The 24,810-nt window shown below is 34.3% G+C and overlaps 1 protein-coding gene across 1 annotated transcript in view; it reads right to left on the bottom strand.

Annotated features, from left to right (window-relative positions):
* Nucleotides 1-239: 239 nt before the first annotated feature.
* Nucleotides 240-24,810, bottom strand: part of LOC150100226 (major facilitator superfamily domain-containing protein 6-like) — a 74,461-nt gene continuing 49,890 nt past the window's right edge. The window contains exons 3-6 of the mRNA XM_090402465.1: nt 22,269-23,678; nt 10,328-10,483; nt 8,071-8,122; nt 240-911 (exon numbers count right to left, since the gene is read on the bottom strand). Coding sequence (XP_090258591.1) covers nt 887-911; nt 8,071-8,122; nt 10,328-10,483; nt 22,269-23,678 — 1,643 coding nt within the window. The 3' untranslated portion in view covers nt 240-886. The remainder of the gene's footprint in view (nt 912-8,070; nt 8,123-10,327; nt 10,484-22,268; nt 23,679-24,810) is intronic.

The following is a 24,810-nucleotide window of genomic DNA, read 5'->3' as shown; positions in this document are numbered from 1 at the left end:
TCCATTATCCAAGATTAGCTTTCTTTTCACTTAATACACTCTACTTTAAAAGTAAAGTATTAAGGTTTGAGTATGGAATTTATGTCCTTATAAATAAAGTTTAAAGGATAACTGTAATGCATAAGAATTAAAGCACCAAAACTTCATACAGAATTTATTTTAAAAAAATTTTCATAAAACAGTTCTCTTAATAAAATTAGATACATTTATATAATCAGTTAGAAGTTTAAAAAAAAAAAGTTTATTGCAAATGCATATTTTCATCATACATATACTGATGATGTTATGTAACAAATATTCATTATTTTCATTCAGGTTAATACATAAAACAATGCTTGAAATATACATAAAGACTTGAATTATTATAAATAGTTTGTTTACAACTGATCAAATATTTTTGGATAAAAGTGAGCTAAAATTTAAACTGAACATAATTTTTATTACATAAAAAATTAAGAATTTTTATTAAGTAAATTTTTTAGAAAACCTTATAAAAATTTTAATGGGCAATTTACATTATAAATCCTTTTATGACAGCAATTTTTTTTAATGAATAACTTATTCTAGTCATGATTCTGAACTTTTCCTGCAAAGAATATTTAATCTTTCAAATAATTTTCAGTAAAGTAATTCCTTATGTACTGAAATAAGGAAAAGTATTTCTCAATTTAATTTTTTTTTTTTTTAATTTCATTTATTTTTGCAGTGAAACAAAACATTCTTGTACAGTTCCAAGATTTCCAGTTGAATATATGAATTCATATTTTTGTAAACTGTCATAGGGATACATAACCAATTAGTAAAAATGCTGCCAAAAGTACTTCTTTGAGCAATAACTATTAAAGTGGAAATAGCTTCAATACATTTCTTACAACTAATTACAGTCCTAGTTTTCATTTTTTGAGTGAAACCTGAAAAGAAACAAATTTGAAAGGATTTGCATGTCATGACAACTGGACCAAGTCTTCAAAGATTCAGCTACCTTATTTCAAAATTGCCATTAGCTGTTAACCACACTCCTCCCACCCACCCTTTTTTTTTCTCTCTAATGAAACAATGCTTTCCCTAATTTTATTAATACAAATAGGGGAAAAAATTTGGAAATCTAATCTACACAACTATTCAATTTAGAAAAGTGTGATTTTTAACTGTGCTTTTTTTTTGTTACAAGGCAAAGCTGTGACAAAAATAAGCAAGGAACGTTTCTCATTTACAGTTAAAATTTTAATAAGTTAAGAAGCTTAAACATAACTTTGTAGACATCCTAAATAAATGATCAAGTTCTGTTGTTTCAGTCTAAAAATTAATGCATTTTCAAAAAATGCAAGTTACATGACATCCGATCTCTAATATCTGAATCTTTAAACACCAGCCTAAAACTAGAAAAATCTGATAAAAATAGATTGTTCCCAACATCCTTTATTTTACTAGTTACCTAAGAATGCCATACGTTACTATATTATATACAGAAACTTTTTTTTTTCAATAGAATTGGACTTTTTGCAAAATGATCTGAAATAAACAATTCCTTGCTTGTCACCATACTGGTTTTTTTTTTTTTTTTTTGGAAATTCCCATGTAGAAGACACAATAATTAAACATATTAAATTATTACTTACAATATTTTACCAAAACTAAATTGGTATCTTAAAGGGATGTGCATGCAGACAGAACAACAGTAAATGAGATTGAAAAAGAAAGACAGGAAGACCTGTAGCACTAATGCCACTAAGTGAGCTTCATTAAGTGTTCTTGGCTGTAAGGGCTAAATGTATGTAGATAAAAGGTTGGTCGATTGGTAGAGCCTCTGCTACTAATGGCTCAGTTAAGTAAGTTTGAGCGCGGTTAGTAGTTGGAAGGGGGCCAATCGTTCGATGCTGTCGGCACACTCTCCCTCGATGAGTCTTTGGACTCCCTGGAGGTGTCAAAATAATAATAATAAGTTCTCCTAGATAAAGGAAGCTTAATGTAACCATATTTGTTGAGCTTGAGATAGTCTCTTATATTTATACTAGCTTTGGTCAAGTAAGGTGGATTCTCTGGCAGTTTTCCAAGGTATAGTTGGCTAATCCTGAGTAGCCATGGTATCAGATGTAGGCTAGCTGGTTGAGCCATAGTAGGAAAAGTTGCAGCTGCAGGGTACTTGGTAGACCCTAAGCAGATCCAAGGGTTGTGGCTAGTGTTTAGGAGAGTGGATAAAGTGATGATAATTTGTTTTTTTTTAAATCTTTGCCACCTTTTTAGATGTGTCATGGATATATGGCAACTCTAAAACGATAGTGATAAATTTATTCTAGGCTATATTTGTAGGGAGGAAGCTGAATGGGATGTTACAAATTTTCTTGATCTGGTGGGTATATGGTTCAGAAAGTAAACCACATACACAATACATTAGTAGGCTGTAATCAGAGCAAATGCTTTTGGCCAGGATTTTTATGCCATACTTTGGAGGGGGGGGGGTATAATACAGCTAATGGTGAATTTCTGTGTGTTTTATAGCAGGTGAAAGCCAAGGATTCATCTGATTATTCATGTGAAAGTATCTAGGAAGGGCATACTGTTGTTGTTTTCTATTTCTATTCTGTAGTGTAGTGAATTATTAACTGTTAGCATCTCAAATGAAAAAAAAAGTGCCTGAGTCATGTGGCCAAGTAGCGCACACACATTGTCTACATAGTTGTAGTCAGATGGTAGTAGGTCTAAGTTGGGCAGAACTTAGGGCACTATTTTCAAATATTTATTTCTATAAAATAGTTGGTATAGTTGGCTAATCCTGAGTAGCCAACTATGGCAGCAGTATTCTCTATTTGTAGAATTTGCCATAGCAAACTGAAACAAAACTGATGTATCAAGAAGAGATTCAGCTTGGATTAGGTTGACAGTATTTTAAGTGGGACACTAGTGTCAGAGGATGTCAGTGACAGGATATTTTATCAGTTATTGAAATTCAAACTAAAAAAAAAAAAAAAAAAGACCATAGCTACAAATTTGCAAAGAACACCAAAACCCTAGCTACACTACTGCAATCATTTTTGTTATTTATTAGTATAGCAACCTACATGAAATCATTAGACTCATTGTGAGAGGTCCACCCAAGCAGCAACAGGACCATCATAATGAACTTTGAAGAGTTATTTACACTCCCTGAATTCACAATGCATTCTACTCCCCAATAACTCTCTACCAAAAAAACAAAAACAAAAAAAAAACACCCTTCTTCACCCACATCTTTACACAATTTCCAGGGATGGCCTCTCATTCTTTCCATCTTAACATCCACTCTTTTTATAATTATTTCTTATAATTCCTTAACTGAAAAGTCTATCATATCTCCTCTTTTCCTCTTACCCACCAAGTTCTGTAATCCACATTCACTCAACTGCTCTACATAACTAACACTCGAGAGTCTAGAAATTGCTTAAAGCATTCTTATAATGAGAATAATGAGATATTAAAACTGAAGATTAAGTCCGTTCTATGGTGGGCGAGGTCTTGAACCAAGCAGAGTTCTTTATGTGTGAAGGGATATTGCTAGTAATATGAAAGAGCACTTTGGCTAGGCAATATGGACAAGTCCGTGCCATCCATGTGTGAATGTAATGGAACATCCTCTTTATGAATATTCATAGCCCATATATCTTGGAGAGGAGGAAACCTGGAACAATAAGATTTTGATCTTTGTGTTGCTGGAACTATAGTTTAACTGGCAGCTCATTCATCAGTCTTTTATAAAGGTAGCTATTTTGAGTGTAATCTGAAGGATTGAGGGCTACATCCATTGTCTTTATCCACTTTTGCATTTCAGTAAAACCTTAAATTCACTGTTAGAGAGAGTCTGCTTTTGTGAGGTTTCATGTGGTAGGACATTAGATACACTGAGCAGAATATTATTAGCCACACTGATGTTGAAGGCTGTATATTCCTTGCTTGATCTGTATCAAGAAATCACTGGTTGGTACATTTCTGGAAACAATGTTCAAGTTCATATTCTAGCTGCATGTCAGAAAAGACAGTTTCACTATACTTCTTTCAGGTATTCATTAAAGCTTACGAGTGTTTTTGTAACCAGACTGGGAAACTCTTGAATGTGTCAACTTTCAATTTCATGCAATTCCTTAACTGCTACATTAAGCATGTTGTGAGTTTTTCTATCATACGGGTAGCTTCATTAGTGTTGGCAAAGTGCATCAATAATTGTTCTCTAAGAGGTGAAGGTAGTGTTCTTGTAAATACAGAGTGCCTTGCTTTAGTGAAAGTGATTTTCAATTTTATAGAGACTGGGAATGATTTTATCCCTATAACATTTTAGAAATGCAAGATTGTTGTCTTGGAGGGTTTCAATTTCAGCCTACTGAAGTTGTGGGACTTTGTTGTTACTCCTCCTGCTATTTAAAGAAATTACGCCATAGAAGATATGACTAAACTGGTGAAATACTGAAAGCAATAATTAAACCTAAGCTAAATTGGCAGCATCAGGAGAACAGTATCGCTAGTACAGTTATGTGCACGCAGGCAATACATGAATAAGTGAGATTGAAAAGAAGAAACAGGAGGCCTAATAGTTAGCCCTAAATTGCACCACCCAGGGCTTGATTAAATGCTCTTTGCCATTAGGCAAAGTTCAATAGAGGAAAGGCAATTTAATGCAACCATATTTGTTGAGGTGAGGATAGTTTGTGATGGCAGAGGCAAATTCCGGGAACAGTCTCTCATATTGATATCTATTTTGGTGAAGTAAGGTGGCCTTTTTCCAATGGATCCTGTAGTAAGTATCCAAAATCTGCTAGTTCTGAGGGGCCATAGTGGTGGTACTGACAATGTGTTTGCTATTTGGCCATGTGACTCAGACACACTAAACACTTCCCTTTTACATTTGAACAGCCAAGGAGCTGATTCACTATAGAAAGTTACTAAGAAGTGTGTCCTTCCTAGATATGCTGATTACACATTATGAAAAATAAACACACAAGTAAATACGTCTACTTACAATTACATCTTTCCCTCCAAACATGGCCTATAATTAATTATCACTATCTGATATATCTGTGGCACCTCTGAAAAGGTAACCAAGATCTTAAAATTAATGCAATCTTGTGACAGCCTTCAAACCACACAAGAAATTGGCATCACTTATCTGCTCTCCTAAAAATCAACTGCAACATTTCCTCCTATGGATAAACATGTGCAGGCCTCAGAGCACTGAAACTTCAGCTGATACCACCATTGCTGCTCAGGATTAACAGTCTATGTCTTGAAAACCTGTGACACAATCTCTTGGAGAAAGGCAATCTTACTCCAATGAAGCAAGTAGAAATATGAGAGACTATTCCTTGAGTCATCTGGGAAACCTCATCCACAGATAATCAGCCCAACAACCAAGACACCTAAGCCAACAAACTGGCACAATTTAGGACTACAGGCCTTTCCGTAAAGTCTGCAAATGCACTGTTTCCCTGATGATGCCAGTTTAATCAATCTTCTACATTATTTCCTAAAACAACAAGGAATGTAACAATCAGTACACTTATGAACATCAGAATTCCTTGCATGCTTAATTAACTTTAGTTCTATTAAAATTTGAGTCATTTTAATGACAGAATTCTACAGTGTGTATGCCAAATACAGCTCCAGTTCATTAAATGACGAGATGACTGACTGACATTAATAATGTTATTTTTACTCAATCTATAGAAATTTGTAAATTCCATAAACCTATAAGATGAACAACAAACTTTAACTATTCTTATTATTAATAATAGTTAAATTTTGTAAACAAGTAAGTCTGCACATGATACTGATGTGCAAACTTATTTATTTACACTTGGATAAAGGATTAAACCAAGAATATAATTTCTTAGGATCTTTTTATACTATAGCCAAGTGAAAAACTTGCAATATTTAGTAGATGTTTCCATTCCAGTAATAAATAAAATAATACTTTTGAAGATATTCTAAAAATAGATCTACTATAAATGCATAAAATATATAATTTCTTGGCATCTTTTTATACTATAGCCATGCGAAAAAACTTTCGACATTTAGTAGATGTTTCCATTCCAGTAAGAAATAAAAGAATATCTTAAAGAGATTCTAAAAATAGATCTACTATAAATGCATAAAATATATATAACTTATATACACATTCCTTTGTAAAAATATCACATGATGAATAAGATGTGATATGATATTATACAATACTTTGTACTGCATCCCTACTATAAAGGTTCAATAGTTTCAATGAGGGGTGCTTTTTTTTCACAACAAATATTATTTTATTTTAAAAAAAAATTTTTTTGTGCAAACCATTAATGAACACCTATTTGCAGTAAGATTTTTTTTTTTTTAATTTTTTTTTTTTTTTAAATAAGGCCATTAAATGAGACTGGAGGAATACATAAAAGTGTAAATGTAAAAATAATATTGTATCTGTAATGGATAAAAATTGTTCTTTATTATGGTAGGTTTTTTTTTTTTTGTAATCACACTTCAGAATTTCTTTGGAATTCAATACCAATGAGGATGACAAAAAGAAAACATATTCTGTTCTGAGCTAGCTTGTTCTTGCACTTCGATACCTATTATAGATAACTAAGGACATGGCATTTGCTACTAAAATTGAGACAAATAAAGTAGAATACCTAACTTGGATCCTCTTGTTCGTGCACTATGTCTTAGCATTAAGGCCACTGAATTGAGTGTCTATTGTCCTTCAAGTTATACATTGTTAAATTAACACTAATAAACTTTATTTAATAATACAGTAAGTCCTTGATTTACATGGTTAATGTTCCAAAAGTTTATTCACAAGTTGAAAATCAGTATAAGTAAAATGATGCTTAAATACGATTCATTTCTGACAATGGTTTTAGTTATGAAAAGAAAACTTTGAGAAAATGAGCAAGTTTACTTAATATCCTATCAAATATATAAATATAAAAGCATATATAATCATAAGAAAACCAATGCAAGCAATATTATAAACAATCAAACTTTTTTTTTCCCTTGTAAATCAATTCATAGCATGCAATAGCATTTTGGGTTTTCTGTTTAATGAGACTTATCAGCATTTGTTGTTGCATGTTTAAATCAAAATTGCCAATAATTTTTCCATTTCTGCTATTAATATGTCTCTTTGCAGCCAACGTGGTCTAAGTGGTTGTAGATTGCAGTGGCTGAACATTTTCATGTGCTGCATAATGCATAAAAAGATAATGAACTTTATGTTTCATAAATAGCAGTCGTGGTTAAGGTGATGGACTTGAAATCCAGCAGGGGTTTCTACATGCAGGTTCGAATCCTGCTGACTGCGAATTATGTTTCCTTTCTTTTTTTTGCCAGCCTGGTTGGCCGAGTGGTTAGCGTATCCACTCTCCAGCCAAAAGGCTGCAGGTTCAAATTCTATCGTGGGCATGGATGTTTGTGATTGTCTGTGAAAATGCTAATGGTTGTAGTGGGCAGTAGATACCATTGGTGTAGATGATGCAGTTCACTGTAGTTGGTGGATTGAGTGGTGGAGATTGAGAGTGGTAGGTACCCTCCCTCGATGAGTCTTTGGACTCCTTGGAGGTGTCACACAATAATAATAAGTCTAACAGTCTATTCATTCATTTCATAAGCTCATGCAATGCACTTTAGTCTCCATTGTTATAATGAGCCTCTTACCACTGTGAATACATGTAATTTATTCTTATCATTTTTAGAGTTTACATTTTGCTTTCAATAATTACTACATAAGTTCATTAATAAAACACAACTTGTGCTCAAGGTAAAAAAAAGAAAACGTAATGACTAATGCATATCTATGAATCTATGTAAATCAAGGACTTGTTGTATTATTTTTACTGACACAACCCACATACAGAAAAACTGAATTTATTAACTCCAATATATTTCATCCTTATTAGAAGCACATGAAATATATTTATTTGTATATGTGCCAGCCATTATTAAAATTAGAGGATGTCTACTATGCATGCTCTTTTAAAACATTGTTTATTTAATAATAATAATAATGTTTTTATAAAAACTGAGACCGTGATATTATGTAAAAGCCATTGGTCCTAGACTTACAAAAATGAAGTTGCTTCTGTTGGTACCTGTTCATGTTCATCGGTTTTGATATCTGGAAATAAAAAATAAGTTACTTAAAATGCATTCTGTTTGCTTATATACAGTATGTGCAAGTTGAAAAAAGTATATATATTGCATAAAGAATAAGAAATGTATAGAATTTGAAAATGGTTTCCTTCTATAGCAACACAATTTTGCTCATCATTTCAATCACTATTAGAAATATTTATTGAAATCATCTTAGCATTCCATATCATGAATGCTAAGATTTAAGGTAGAAGAGGTATGTGTTCTGATTATGTAATGAGAAAGCACAAAACAAAGTCATGAGGCCTACACTATATCAAGCAATTTAACATGAATAAAACTGGCTATAAGAGATTTCATTCAACTTTGTTGAATTTTGTTTAATGGCCTTATGCCAAATTTGTGTCCTAAAAAATATTGAGATATGGGAACAAAAAAGCCACAAGTGGTTTAACGTAAAACTAGTTGTAAGCCAAGGAAAATTCCAGCCCCTTTAGCTCTCTTGCCTAAAGTTAGTTCGTCATTCACTTTGTACTAAATTGCATACTTTTTCCATTTTCTTTGTGGGAAAAAATGAAAATTTCATCACTTCTCAATGCTGATAGTCACCCATAGCAAAAATCATTTTCAACAGAGATTCAGCATCATCATCAATTTCCTGATATGTACCCTCAAGGGGTGTTCAGGCTACTATGACAGCACTAAATGATTAAGTTTACATTATTATTAATATCCTATCAACAATTTCCCTCCAAATCAGTCTATTACTTGTGAGCACTCCAGTATTGTCATATCTAATACTTCGTGCTTGTAAGGCACTTTTTGACTGAATCAATTCACCCAGTCTTCCTCTGGGCCTTTTCCCTCTCATCTTGGAATCAAACATCTGTCTTACTAAACTTTTCTCGCCCATTCTATTTAAGTAGCCACTTTAGGTTATGTTAGGTTATAATACCACTTTAGGTTAGCTCTGTTGAAACATTTTTGAATACTAATAATGTTAATTTCCTTTCTAATATCTTTGTTTTTAATATGACTGTGCCATTGATGCCATCAGTTCACTCCTCTAATTTTTCTGGGGAAATTAGAGAAAGTTCTGTTATCTATTATTATCACTTCTCGATATGTATCCTTAACAAATATTAGAAAATTGACAATGTGAAAATGTTGACTTGGGATGCTCTTGATTTTTGCTCTTTGCAAAAAGCTTTAGAATAAAGAGATGTGGCTTGTGTGGGTTTTTTCTATAAATGCCTTAAAATATACCACCGTGTAATTTTTTTTTATAATAAAGTCTAAAAATTATAATTTCTTGTTGCTCTCAAATTCAATAGTAAGTTTTGCTTTTTGATGAGATGTTAAAGAATGGGAGAAAATTTACTTCTAGTCAACTATGTTTCTAAACAACAAATGTACTATTATTATATAATCACTATCACAAAAAAGGCTTAAGAGTGGCTTCTGATTTTTCCATGAACAGACCAACTGGCAATGAGTACAGACAGAGAAGCCCAATAAGCCCATGGCAAGTAATGCAAGACAGCTGCTAATTAATATATGTTACGTCAATAGGACACTTTTTTTTGTGTGTGTGTGATTCACTACAAGTAGATTTGCTTGATTGATAAATACCAGGTTTTTAACTTGTATACAAATGGTTATTTATATCAGATGTATTTCCTCTACATGTTTCATTGTCTATATGGCTAACAACATCATCGGAAGGTTGCTTAACAAATAAAAAAATAACAAAAAATTAAATGATTTCCAACAGCAGTTAATATCTGTAAGTTGAAAAGACTAGAATGATAATCTAATTACAAGTATCATTAGGCATGCTACGTGCTGTCTCTCCACTGTTGTGTAAACTCTGTATGTGATTGCTGGCATAGAAAACAGGTCTTTAATGTTACAAATGTTAATTCATGACTTCCAGATGTGAAGCATCATCTCTTGATTTCTATTTAATGTGCCCTGTGAGCGTATAACCTCTAGGATTCCTTGAACAACCTGTAATTTGTATACAAGTTAAAAACCTGGTATTTATCAATCAGAACTCATTCCTTCTTTCTTTCTTTTTTTACTCACTCCTTAATAATAAGAAGTTTTTTTTGTGTGTATTGTCCAAGTGAAAGCCTAGTTCCATGATATGATGTGATGCTAGTAAAAATGTTTAATAGTAAAGAATCGCTATTTTCAATTACTAATTTATAATACAAATATTAATTACCTTTTTCTGTTTTTCTTTCTTTATAAAGGAGAAACAAATGTATTAAAAAATTTAAACCACCACAAACAAGTGCAACAATTCCAGCAATGAAAAAAGTTCGTCTACCACCATACACAGCAAATCCAGCACCACCCAGGAAGCCTCCCACAGCCATACCTATAGAAAAATAAACAAATTAACACATGAAGGCAATTCAAATTGCAGCATGACAACTTTTCAATCGGTTTATTCATCAAGTGTGAAGCATAATACTTTCAAATATGGCTCACTGTTGAATCTGTAAACCAATGCAACAAACAGTCAAGAACATAAAACTAAAGCAGAAAAACAGTGATTTCTGATTATGTATCTGCTAAATACCTCTTTCAACACACATAAGACCAACATAATTTATGATAATCAAGCCTAAGTGGAGGAATACATCTGAAACATCCAACAACTGAATTATACTTTTATGTGGAAATAACTCATTTCCATTTATGTGAAAATTGAGCTTTCTTAGCTAATATGAAACAAGAAAACCGAAACATGCACACAACAAACACCTACTCAGTTTGCTAAAACTTTCAAATGTTCACAGCATAATCATAATGCTAAATATAATAAATTCACCACCACTACATTAAACAAAACTTACCATCTATCTACTAGAAAGATAATTATATCCTGTTAATAATTTTCAAACTCAGTGAGAATGAAGTTTGCATTTTAAGTAAAAGAATTTTTTTTATTTTATTTTAATATTCCTCATCTCTAATGAAAATAATATCTAAATTAAATGAAAATAGTAACAACTCATATTTCGGAACAAAATATCCCTTCTAAGTGTAAATCTTTCCCAGCAAGCAGTAGTATATTGTTCAACTTAGTAGAAACAATATAAAACTCCTCTGAGCTGATTACTATTGCAAATACTACTGTTTTCTTTATCAGCTTTGAGGATCATTATTTTGATGCCATATTACCTACATCCCTGCTGAAATTCAAGTGTTTTCAGCTGAAGGGCATTGTATTCTTCCAAGTGACTGCATTTAGCCATTAGAATATGAATGGTACAGACTTTTTTTTAGCATGTATCCCATAAACAAATGTAACCTACAGATTACATATGTTTCTGGGATACAAATGTAAATGTAATTACCATCAATCATGGTTGCTGCAGTAAAGGGATTAAAAAAAAAGTCAGCCATCAAACTATCTACTTCAAGGGGCTCACACTTTTGTAAGTATGGGAGGGGAAAACTCAAGATAGTGATGCTGGATCCATGCCTGGTATATTACCTGTAGACAGGTACCTACTCTTTTTCCTTCCTTCCTTTCGTTTCTTCTTCTTGCTCCCCCTACTGCAATGCCATTAGAGTACTCAAGAGCTAGGAGAGTGAATCTTTCCCATTTTATTATTTCTTTTTATTTCATGCAGTGGGAGTTTGCCTTCTCTCCCAGGTTTACATTACTTAGTAGGCTGAAGTCTCATCCTGTCTAGTCCATGTGGGATGAATTACGAACAAAATTCACTTCTCCTTCGATTTTGGAAAGGATCCATGCAACCCGACATTTTCTTCAGCGATTTCACTCCAAAATCCTAATATGGCTCTGCCTTATAATAAATCTCATGTTGCATTGGCTGTCATGCAGAATAATCAGAGCCATGTTCAGAGTTTAGGCACAGAGTCCTGTTCCAGAAGTATATCACAACCTCTAGTGCAAATCAGTTACTCTTACTGTGAACGAGAAATGCAGAAGACAGGGAATGTACGAGGGCTACAGATGGGCACTCTTGACATTGTCTAAAGAGAGAGCGGTACAGAATTGACATCCTGGTAATTACAGAGACCAGATGGAGTGGAGAAGGTCATTTCAGAAGAGAGGATGGTGAATTAGTTGTTCATTTACAGTAATTCAAAGCGCACAAGGTAGCTCTGGTACTATGGAAAGTTTAGGAAAGAATATTGATTATAATCACAAATGGTAGGATACCTTTTAATGGACTTAAGGCTTATCCTACCGATGTGTCAATCATGGTTGTTTATGCACCCATACATAGATAGGCCTATTGAAAAGAGTGAGGAAATCTATGAAAACCTATAGACTGTTTTGGACTGCCTACCAAGAAGAGAGAGGTACTTTTCATCTTAAACAACAACACAGAAAGATAAGAAAATAATATTTATTAACTTATTTGCTGATATTTCTCTGATATTATATCCAGCATCTTCAGAGAACAAAAACAGTTTGTCACAGTATATGAAACAACAACAATTTGGTAATGAATTGGCAACTCTCATCCATTCATTACCAACAACAATTTGGTAATGAATGGATGAGAGTTGCCAATTTGACATAAGGTTTAAATACCATATGTAGCTGATATTTATTGAGCACTCATTTAGTATATTTTTCAATCCTATGGAAATTACAGCCATTGGCTAAGAAGGTGTAACATGAGTGAGTTCAACAGTAAAGAGCATTGTCATCATCATATTGCCATTACTCCCAAGTAAGTTCCAAAAAAGCCAAAATAATGACTTCCGTTGAACAAGGAATATACGACCTGCCTAACATTCATTTGGATGTGGCCAACATCCTAATCCATTTCATGCCTCCCAAGAACAATATCCCATAAAAGGAAATCAGTGCTTTAAAAGAACTATACAGTAATAACCATATTGTTATAACTAAAGCAGACAAAGGTAATGCAGCTGTGGTGATGAATTTAACTGAATATGGAAGCAAAAAGCACACACTTTTATAAGACCAGTTTACATGCCAAATTATAGATTGTGATCCCACTCACTATCAAAAGAATAAAGTTTGCAAATTATTGAAAAAAAGTCACTTCCTGGCCAAAAGAAACAGTTAACAAACTCAAGTCTTTTCATGTTAAAACACCTATAATATATGGAGCACCTAAAATTCACAAACAAGGTACACGTACACCCCTACGCCCTATTGTGGATAGTATAAACAGTCCCACATACAAACTTGCTAAACATTTAGCTAAATTACTAGCCAACCTCACAAATAATTCACCCTCCTTGGTTAAAAATTCTGTTCACCTAAAAACTATTTTACAAAGCCATATCTTAAAAAGTTCAGATGTAACGATTAGTTTTGATATCACTTCACTATTTACAAATGTACTGTTAATTGAAACCCTGGATTTACTGAAGTCACATTTTCCCCCTGATATACTTGAACTATTTAAATTTACAGTACATACATGTAGGTTATTTTACATGGAAAGGGAAGATATATAAACAACTAGATGGGACAGCAGTGGGCTCCCCACTTTAGCCAATTTCTACATAGAATACTTGGAAAAACTAGCTATGAATACAGCTACTCTCTCAAACCAGTGGTTTGGCTACGATATGTTGATGATGTGTTTGCTATTTGGTCACATGGTTCAGATACATTGGATACATTTTTAGTGCATTGAAATAGCCAACACCCTAAAATCCACTTCACAATGGAACAGGATGCTAATGACTATCTGCTCTTCCTGGATACACTAATCACACAGCTTCCAGAGGGTTCCTTACCTTTTTCTGTTTATAGAAAATCCACACATACAGGGAGATATTTGCACAAACAATCACACCATCATCCAGCTCAACAGTATGGTATCCTAAAAACACTAACTCACAGAGCTAGAGCAATTTGTTCCAATGACAATGCTCTTACTGCTGAACTCACTCACATCACACCTTCTTAGCCAATGGCTATAATCTCACAGGATAGAAAAAATACTAACCAATCCCCAAAATTCCCTCCATTGCCCACCACACAAGACTGCAGCAAAACTGTTACCATCCCATACATTCAAGGCACATCTAAAAAGATATCTAGAGTTTTCAATAAATATTAGCTATGCACTGTATTTAAACCTTATGTCAAATTGGCAACTCTCATCCATTCACCTAAGGACAAACTCACTTCTTTATCACATCCAGGAGTTTATGAAGTGCCCTGTTCTTGTGAACAGGCTTACTATGGACAGACAGGAAGAACAGTTGACATCTACCTTGGTGAACATAAAAAATACATCTGGCACTATCGTTATGGCAAGTCAGGTCTAGCAGACTATGCCTTTCGCAGAGGATCAATTGAAAAAAACAAAATTGCCATAGAAGTCATAAGTCAGAGAGATTGTTTTTGGAATCAACAGAAATTTTGATGTATTTTTTTTTTTGGTAAATTTATGCCGCCATACTTGGCTGTATAAATTTACCAAAAATCTGGGAAACAGTAATTTTAAAATCTAATTAATATTTGTTTTCTCTCTTTTTTCAACATAGATGGTGCCTAATTAGGACTTTAGTTCCTTGTGTTATTCATTACAATTTTTTTAAACTAGTCCCACTGTTATACCAAATTGTTGTTATTTCACATACTGTGACAAACTGTTTCTGTTATCTGAAGATGCTGGATATAATACCAGCAAAATATCAGCAAAGTTAATAAATATTATTTTCTTATCTTTCTGTGTTGTCATCTATACCATTAAAAATAAGTAACATGTCCTGTGAACACATATGCCTTTCCACATGCCTTCATCTTAGAAGAGTTTAATGCAAATGTGAGGAAGAGTATGAAAGCTGATTCAAGTATGACAGGCTTGGGCCAATACTAACAGATTAATTATTACCAATACCTGATTCCAGAAGCACACATGATGCACCTATACTTAGACATCTAATATTCATATTTCAAGGCCCAGATTGATTACATCCTGACACTCCACGAACAGAATATGAGCATCTTTGATGTGAAGTCAGAGTAATCCCTAGTGGGTTCACAGTGGGGTGCACTTTTGAAGGGCAGTGAGGAAAACAGACCTAAAATGTTGTGGAAAGGAGTCAAAGTTATAGCACAGGATACAGCCAAGAAGTATCAAAGCCAAATTAAAAAAATCAAGAGACTCATGGAGCTCGGATTCAACATGAGATCTGATCAATGAAACATGCAGTTGGAGAAACAAAAAGGCACTGAGACTGAAGAATATAGGCAATTAGGAAAGCTATCAGGAAAGAAAAGGAACATTGTTATACTAAGGAATGTAAAGAGATCAAGTTACAGATTGGAGACACAATTATAAAAGAAGGTTTTGGTTAGTTCATGACTTTAAGCCCAAGTTTAAGTCAAAACTGAATGTTATCAAAGATGGGAACAAAGCAGTACTAACAGAAGAACTGGAAATCAAAAACAGATGGAAAGAGTAGAGTAAATTTTGTACTGGAAAGAGTACAAAATTCTCCTGCTAAGAGCCCTCTTATTATGAGAATTTTGATTTAGAACCACCTACTTAGGCATGACATTGAAAGAGCAGTTAGGAAGTTAACAACAATACGGCACCAGGGGCAGATGGAATCCCATCCATCCACAGGTTCATTAGACATTATCAAATATCATATGGTCACTTTGCTCCTTGGTGTGTGTGTGTGCCATATCAGTCTGCACCAGGTAGTCCTGTTGTGGAGGCTTCAACTCTCTGAAGACTAGTCACTACAGACACACTCCAACCATACATCTCATTGAGGGTCTACCACTTCCTCTTTTTCCAAGGATTTCATTATTTATTACTGTTTAGAGAAATACTCTTTCTATTCTTATAGTGTAGCCAAAGTATTTCAGCTTTCTTCTGTCAACCTTTAAGGAGTTTTAAAGTTCTACTGATCCTTTCTAACACCCATCCTTTGGTCTGCCTTTTAGTATTTGAAAATCTCAACACTCTCCTGTATCACCATATCTCCAAAGCAGCAATCCTTTTCATATCAGACTGCTTTAGGTTCCAAATTCAACATCCATAAGTTGCTATTGAAAAAACAGTTGCATCCAGACTCCTCAAGCTTTATTCCTGTGACGATAGATCTATCTTCCAGATTTTAGACAAGTTTCTAACTGCTGCTTTAGTCATTCCTAATCTTCTTCTGATGTCTTCTGAACAGCAATTCTTCATATTAATGATAGATCCCAAGTACTCGAATTTGCTGACTTCCTCAATTATTTCTTTATTATGATGCAGGCAGAAATTATGGTTCTCAGAAGCTTCCCTGTCTGTATTTCCTTTAAGAACCATAATCTCTGTCTTGCTACGGGATCCTCTATTCTTGCTGATGTTATTAACAATGTCAAGGATTATTTCTCCTAGTTCTTCCTTGTCGTTACAAAAGAATACTGTATCATCAATGTACCTCATATTACTTATCCATCTACCACCTACCCTACACCCTCTTTCCAAAAAGAAATCGAACTTTCTGAAAATAGAAGAAACTAGTGGCTCCACCTGTTGTATCTTTTTGTTGTCGAAAGTGGCAACCTTCATTAGTGTTGTGTCTACCGTTTTTGACATTTGTTTCATTAGAAGTCAAGTTATAGTGCCAAGAGTGACAGTGTGTTTTGACGAACAGCCGGAAAATGAGTTTCAAACAGAGAGCTGCAATTGACTTTTGTGTTAAACTTGGTAAAAGCTTTACCGAAACGCATCAAATGCTTCAAAAAGCATACGGTGATGAATGCTTATCCCATACTCAAGTTTATGAGTGATTTAAGCAATTTCAAAGTGGTTGTGAGACGATGAAAAGTTGGGCCGTCCAAAAACTGGACTGAGCGAAGTTAACATCCAAAAAATGCATGATTTCATCAACAAAATCGTCCATGTGATTGATTGAAGATGAATTGGGATTCCAAAATCAACTGTGCACAACATTTTGACCGAGAGTTTGGGCCTTCGTAAATTGAATTCGCGATTTGTTCCCCACAAGTTGACCGACGACCAAAAAACGTATCGCATTGAACACTCAAGGACATCATTAAAACCACTCATAAGGACTCAAACTTCCTTGAAACGATCATTACTGGTGACAAAACGAGGTGTTTTGAGTATGAGCCTGAAACAAAGTGCCAGAGTGCTGAATGGAGACCATCAGAAGAGGGGCATCCGAAAAAAAAAAAAAGTCGCTTGGAGAAGTCAAAAGTAAAGACAATGCTGATTTGTTGCTACAATTCCAAGGGCATTATCCACAAAGAATTCATTCCGCCTGCCCAAACGGAGAGTTTTATCTCAAAGTTCTGAAGCGATTGATAGTGAGACTTCGTCGCATACGGCATGAATATCGTAATGCAGGCAGCTAGTCACTTTTGCATGATAATACACCATCTCGTTGTTCGAACACTGAGACAGTTTTTGAGCAAAAACCAAGTTTGTGTGTTGGATCACTCACCGTATTCACCTGATTTAGCACCCTGTGACTTCTTTCTCTTCCCCCGACTTCATTTGCCGATGAAAGGAAAGCGATACAACACCATTGAAAACATTCAAGTGGCAGTAACCACGATCCTCAACAGTATCCCAAAAACCAATATAAAAAACTTATTTAACGAATTAATTGACCATGCCAAACGCTATATCGAAGCTGAGGGAATTATATTGATTGAAATAAATTATTTGAATAATTATAATTGGCCTGTGTTTTATTTTCTATCAAAAGTTCAGTTTCTTTTTTGGACAGGGGATGTAATTCCTGCGTTAAGCTCATCTAATGCTATATAGATAGTATCTTCACATAGATACTATCCCCTGATACCTGAAGCCAATCAGTTAATGCAACACCTGTTTTTGCCATGTCTTCTTGCTCACTGTAGAAGAAGACATGGCAAAAACAGAAAAACAAGTTAGCTATCAACCTGATATGTTAAAGATACAAAAAAATTATATACTTGGTTTAATCCATTATCCAAGTGGAAGCAAACAAAGTTTCTGCCTGAAGTATTTTCAGGACTGGGGCAACTCGTATAAGAAAACTAAGACTTCACATCACTTGCCTTAGTATCCCACAGTGCAATGCACATCTCTTTGCAGATGTGTATAATGCTATGGATTATGGGAAGATTCACTACCCAGACCGGTTTCAACTTTATTGAGGTCTCTTCAGTCGGAGCCAGACCAGAGGTGATACTAAGGTTGAAGTACTGCAGAAGTCATATTTTCATATATGAGTTGCCAAAAGGTGTCACTTAGTGACACCTTTTGGCAACTTATATTATTGTCAAAGTTAGCCTTATAATATAAGCAACCATAATATAATAATATAAGACACCTTACATTATTACCAAAGTTAGCACATGAAATATCTCACAACTAGACTATTTGTATACAGATGCTGTTTGACTTTACATCAAATGCCTCAGTATCCTATAAAGGCCATTAGTCTCAATAGTGGAAGTCTAACCAAGGTTAAAGAAAATTGATAACTGTTCTGGCATGATGGATTGATTAGACCTGTGGTGTCTTATCTCTTTATCTGATCTGCAAAGAAATTGTCAGACTAAGGGTGATTATTGAACACTTGGCTTGCCCATTGTGTGCTATTCCCAGTAAGTTTTTTTCTAATTTACTTGTTTGGTGCAGTTTTTGTGGGATGCTTGTGCACAGATCTTTGTTCATTATAATCTACCACTAGGTAACAAATCACAAGAGACTTTGGATATTATTAAGCTTTTAGCTTTCTGATTTTGGGCTTCTGGCAGTGAGTTGCAAAATCTTACCTGTTCAATATGGTTTTGGGAAGTTTGCATTTTGCAGGATCACACTCAATTTAGCCTACACTTGGCAGATTAATGGGTTAAGGTGGATGGGGAGGGGGTCATTTGCAAAGAATTTTACAGCCCTTTTCATAGGAAAGCTTTGATCTCAGGGATACCAGCTTCTTAGCAAAGCTACACATTTCTTACGAACCATGGTGCATTGAATGCTATTCATAAATGTCTGTTTTAGATTATCTGTAGTTTGTTAACGTGTGAATTTACTGTGTGACTCCAGGCAGATGAGCTATATGTTAGGACCAGCCTGATCAGCATTTTATATAGGAGTAGATAAGTTCCATGCTTAGCTATCTACGTCAGATGAGTAAGCTGTATAGCTGCTCTGTTACCCTATTTGTTTACTAGCAAACATGATCAACATGAGTCACAAAGTGAAGCCATTTATTTAATTGTTCTACCCTAAGTATTTGGCTACTGATTGCCATGGAATGGAGTGCTAAACATGTCACACTCTGGGGATGCTCATCTGCACTGACTTCAATTCACTATTTTTTGAAACACCATTGTAATTCCAAGATTGCATTTTGAAGTTTTTCAGTTGCTAATCTAAGTCAGAGGGAGCATACTATTACTGCAGTTGTCTGCGTATAGGATCATTGTGTGACAACTGTGGATGGGATGTCAACCACGTAGATGGTTGACATCCCATCCACAGTTGACATCCCATCCTCAGAGAATAGAGAGCTCTGAGGGAATGCCTGCTGTGATTTTGCATTCAAATGATCTAATTCTCTTTAGTAAGTTTAACCAGTCTAAGGGAATCTGGCCTCCCGAAGCTTGAAAAGAAGCTCGTTCTGCCATATTTCGTTGAATACTTTGACAACACCCAAGTAGACTGTCCCAATGTGCTGCATCAATTGTACCCTCTGCTGATGTTTTTCACAATTCAGAGAAGTTGTTTACTGGAGTGGTTCTCCCAGAATTCAAACTGCTCATCAGGGATGAGATTTAACTCTTTAGAGACTTTCTGCAGTATTAGGCCGCAGTATTATCCACTTGGGCTATTTTTTTTAAGCAGGACAGCAGACTGATTTGGTGAAAGTTTTAGAGAATTGTACTGTTTTTTTTCTGGTTTGGGGATTAAGACTGCATTAACTACTTTCCATCATTCTCAGAAATAGTGATACCTTAATACTGCATTTATAATACCAAAAATGTGCATTATGGTCATATGCAGCAGAGTTTTGATGATTTTGATAGAAATTCCATCTAGGCCCAGTGCATTCCTATTCTTAAGTTTTTTGTGATGATTTCATGTACCTGAGCAGGTTTTTGCAGTCTGTGTATTTTAGTGTACAACATATGTGGGTGTGTACTCCATGTGTAGAGGCTTAAGTGCTGTGAGGACATCATATTGGAGGCTTAATGGATTGTATACAGCACTCAGAAAGGATTAAAACAGAATTTAATACTTCCTATATATTTCATCTCAGTAAATGAGACATCTTCAGGGATTACAAAAAAAAACTAATGTAACATCAAAAACAAATAACACACAATACTAAGCCCAACCACATGGGTGACACTAAAGTCCTATCTAGGTGGAGCGCCCTCTAAGGGTAGTTGTAGGTGGCCTGGAATGTAAAGTGGGACCTCTGGTGATAAGCGTTTCCCAAATCTTAGGAAGCTTAATGCAACCATATTTGTTGAGATTTAGTTGGTTCCTGAGAGCTGCTGCTGATTCTAAGAACAGTCTCTCTTTTCTGAATTTGCTGTGGTGGAGCATGGTGGTTTTGTTCCATGAGAAAATGAGAAATTTTTAATGAGAAAATTTTTTTTCTCATTGAAAAAAACCACCATGCTCCACCACAGCAAATTCAATAAAGAGAGACTATTCTTAGAATCAGCAGCAGCTCTCAGGAACCAACCAAATCTCAACAAATATGGTTGCAATAAGCTTCCTAAGATTTGGGAAATGCTTATCACCAGAGGTCCCACTTTACATTCCAGGCCACCTACAACCGCCCTTAGAGGGTGCTCCACCTAGATAGGACTTTAGTGTCACCCACATGGTTGGGCTTAGTATTGTGTGTTATTTGTTTTTGATGTTACATTAGTTTTTTTGTAATCCCTGAAGATGTCTCATTTACTGAGATGAAATATATAGGAAGTATTAAATTCTGTTTTAATCCTTTCTGAGTGCTGTATACAATCCATTAAGCCTCCAATATAAGGTGGGTGTGTACTTTATTTGAAGTCAAGATCCATGTGGGTGTAGTTTGGACTACAATGCTTCTCTAGGCTGTCAGCAAAAAGCTTCAACGTTTGTCTGAGCTGCAGTAAACCAGACTATGTTTGCTGTAGATTAGTGGGATGGTTTTACATCTGTGCACAGAGTTTCTTCCTTTTCCAGAGCATCTCGTCCTTATCTAAGAAATGAAGTTTCATCTCCCTGTTGGTTTTGATGGGGATTTCAACTCTACAGTTTGGCTTAAGAGTCAGTGTTGTGCTTTGTTCTTTAACTTTGTTCACAGCCCTATTAAGCATTTGTCAGAGTTCTGAAACCAGTGTTCTGTGGTATTGTGTATAGCTCTATTCTCTTCACAGAGGTTTTTTTTCAGTCTCATCTGGAAATCAGTCAGGATATCAAGGCTGAATCAATGCAGAAGTCATAAATTTTCATTTTGAGCCTTCATGATCACATTGTAATTGCTGTGACCTTGATTTGTATTTTATATTATTTTCAGTTATATTTGCCTTATAACTGAAGGCAAAATATTCATAATACACCTTTACTTCTTTTAAGTAAAGTTGCATTATACTTCTTTACAGTTTTGCTTATGTAATCTATTAAAACCATTATAAAGCAGTTGCATATGGACCACTTTCATTAAAGAAAGCTATATTTAACCTTATGTCTAAATAAGCAACATGCAGATCATGACCCAATAAAAAAAAAAATATGAAAATAGACAGGAAAACAAAAACGTCTATTTTCTAGAGAACAACTAACACACATCAGCAACTTAGCTAAGATTTTCTGGAAAAAACATATGGATTAGAAATAAAACAACTGATCTGCAATGGAGAATACAGCTATGAATTTAAAGGAAATCAGACTGATTTAGAAGGTTGAAAAGTAAGAAATCTCATTGATCAGATAGATCCTGACCCTTCTACACATTCAGTAATTATATCTACTTTATTTTCACTAATATATGAAAGAATTTCCTAAGTTTATCCATATAGTATAAAATAAAATTTAATAACGTATGGTATTATAAACCTCTTCTTTGTCTAAACTATTTTATAAATTATAATTTATTGAGTTAGATTAAATATTGATAATAATCAAACATACTAATTGAATTAAGGCAATTTTCAGATCTTAACTTACCTAATCCTTCAAATGTACCTCCCAGAATACCTTGCATTGTAGCTTCAGTTCCTGGAGGAGCTGCAACTCTAGCATAGGATGTCATTGCAGCGTAAAATGCACCAAATGCTGGTCCTTGAAAAAGTTCTATTGGTAATACAAGCCATGGATCATAGAGTAAGGAATAGCAAATATATCTGATACCAAATGCTACCAAACTTAATGTCATTGTATTTACATGACCAAGCATTTTGATTATCCATCCAGCAAAAAAGAAAAATGGCAGCTCTCCAATAAAGCACTGAACAGCAGAAATTAGTCCTAAGACTATTTGTGTAGCATTTAATTCTTTCATATATAAAAACAGGTAAGACCAAAGCATGCCAGTAAAGGCACCAATAAAGAATACTGCAAAAATGAATATCACAACTCTTACTTTTGTGAAGAGCAAACCTACATCTTTGAGAATGTTCTTAGATTTAGATGTACTATTTACTGAAATTCTGCACATGATAAGTAAATCAACCATCATCAGTCCACCAAATAAATAAAATCCAGGATAGTACACATCATATGACAATTTTTCTGTAATCAACTGATTCAGGTATCCAGTAAAAGCTCCAAATGCACCCCATCCTACAGTACCCCACAATCGCTGCTTACCATAAAGATGCATGTCTGTACCCAGAATTTCATAACATAGAGCATCTGAAAGAGAAACAGCAACTCCAGTTGATATCCAGGCAATAACAGCGAAGATGCAAAATATCCAGAACTGTGGAATGCTATACAATAACTTATTTTCTATTGTATCACTGTTGATGTGAAAACACTCATTTAAGTCGGGATCACACACAAGATTGCAGTTTTGTTTCTGAAGATAGTTGCATGATGTGTTTTTTATATTCTTTTCATATTCTGCTTCTCTCACAACCATTTCCCACATTGTATGATTTGAAAATGGTAAAGATTTCTGGCTAGGTTGCAAGGCCATAGTATATTTAATGTGCTGAATACAGAAACTACTGTTACCCTTATTCACATCTAATTCACATATAACACATTTCATAATGCAATTTACTTCCTTTTCTGATATTAAAGACATGCAAGTGATATTAGAAGAACCGCGAAGTTCAATTTTTGCTTCTGTATCTATACAATTTAACTGAATTCCATACTTACTGCTGCCTGTTGTTGAATATGTGTGCATTTTGGGTATTATAGTCAAGAGAAGATACGAAACAGTAATCGTTATAAGAAAAACTATAAACAGCGTTTTAATTTTCTTGTAATGATCAGCAATACCCCCAAAAAATGGCTTTGCCACCATGGCAAGAAGGGGCATAATGGTATAAAGAAAACCTATATGCATTTCTGAAATTCCCAGCTGACTGGCATATACTGGAAGATAAGGCAAAACACCAGCTAAAGCTGAAAAATATAATAAGAATTTTATTTACACGATAGATACATAATCATTCAAAAACAGTTAATGTCTAATGAATATTATAATTATTTTATGTTACTCAAAGTATTTATATCATTTTATAGAAATAGCTTGAAATGATTTAATTAAAGAATGAGGCAACCGAGACTATAAATGCATCTCATAAGAACTTGAAATCACAACTAATCACAATGTCCTCATGCAGACTCAGTTAGTATTAATAATGCCTTTGAGTTGAAAAGATCTGGATCCTTTATAAGAACATTGCTGATATGTCTCAGCCAGCTAAATTTCATATCCAAAATTGGTCTAATACTGTTTGTCATCCTATTATATATATATATATATATATATACACACATATACACATATATATATATATATACACACACACACACAGTAAAACCCCTTTTTTACACTTTCCAGGGAACTGATAGAAAAAAAGTGTAAATAGCAGGAAATGTAAAAAATATTAAAAAAAGGCTAAAAGATGACTTACTGCTAGTATGTGACTCTACATACTAGATTACAAAATTTAATAACTGAAAATAAATGAATTTACAATTACTTACGTTTATCTATTTTAAAAAAAATTGCTAATTGTTGATTGTTTTTGCTTTTTCTGCACTCTTATAAGTTCTACCTCCCTCTCCACAGTGTATAAGACATTAAATGCCCCATCGTCTCCTGATGCACTTGTAATATACCGCCTCAAAACAGAGATAGCGTCCATTGCTTTCTTACTAGTAAGGACGGTAGGTTCTTGATCACAGTCTTCTTCAACCACCTCTTCCTCTTCTTCTTCACCAAGGTGGTTGGAAAGGATGTCTTCTACATCTGTGTGTTGAGGCTTAAGTGCTGTGAAGAATTCATGCTGGAGGTTTAATGGAATATTATCAGCACTGAGAAAGGATTAAAACTAATTTTAATACTTCTAATATTTCACAGCACTTAAGCCTCAACACACAGATGTAGAAGACATCTGTGTGTTGAGGTGGTGCACCCTCTATGGGCATTTGCAGGTGGCCTAGGATGTAAAGAGGGATCTCTGATAATTAATGTTTCCCAAAATTTGGGAAGTTTAATGCAACCGTATTTGTTTAAATTAGGTTGATT

The sequence above is a fragment of the Typopeltis vanoorti genome, chromosome 13 (genome assembly GCF_054136105.1).
Source record: "Typopeltis vanoorti isolate ZY-2024b chromosome 13, IOZ_Tvanoo_1.0, whole genome shotgun sequence".
Classification (NCBI taxonomy): domain Eukaryota; kingdom Metazoa; phylum Arthropoda; class Arachnida; order Uropygi; family Thelyphonidae; genus Typopeltis; species Typopeltis vanoorti.
Note: the sequence above shows the minus strand (reverse complement) of the source record. Positions and strands in the feature narration are given on the sequence as shown.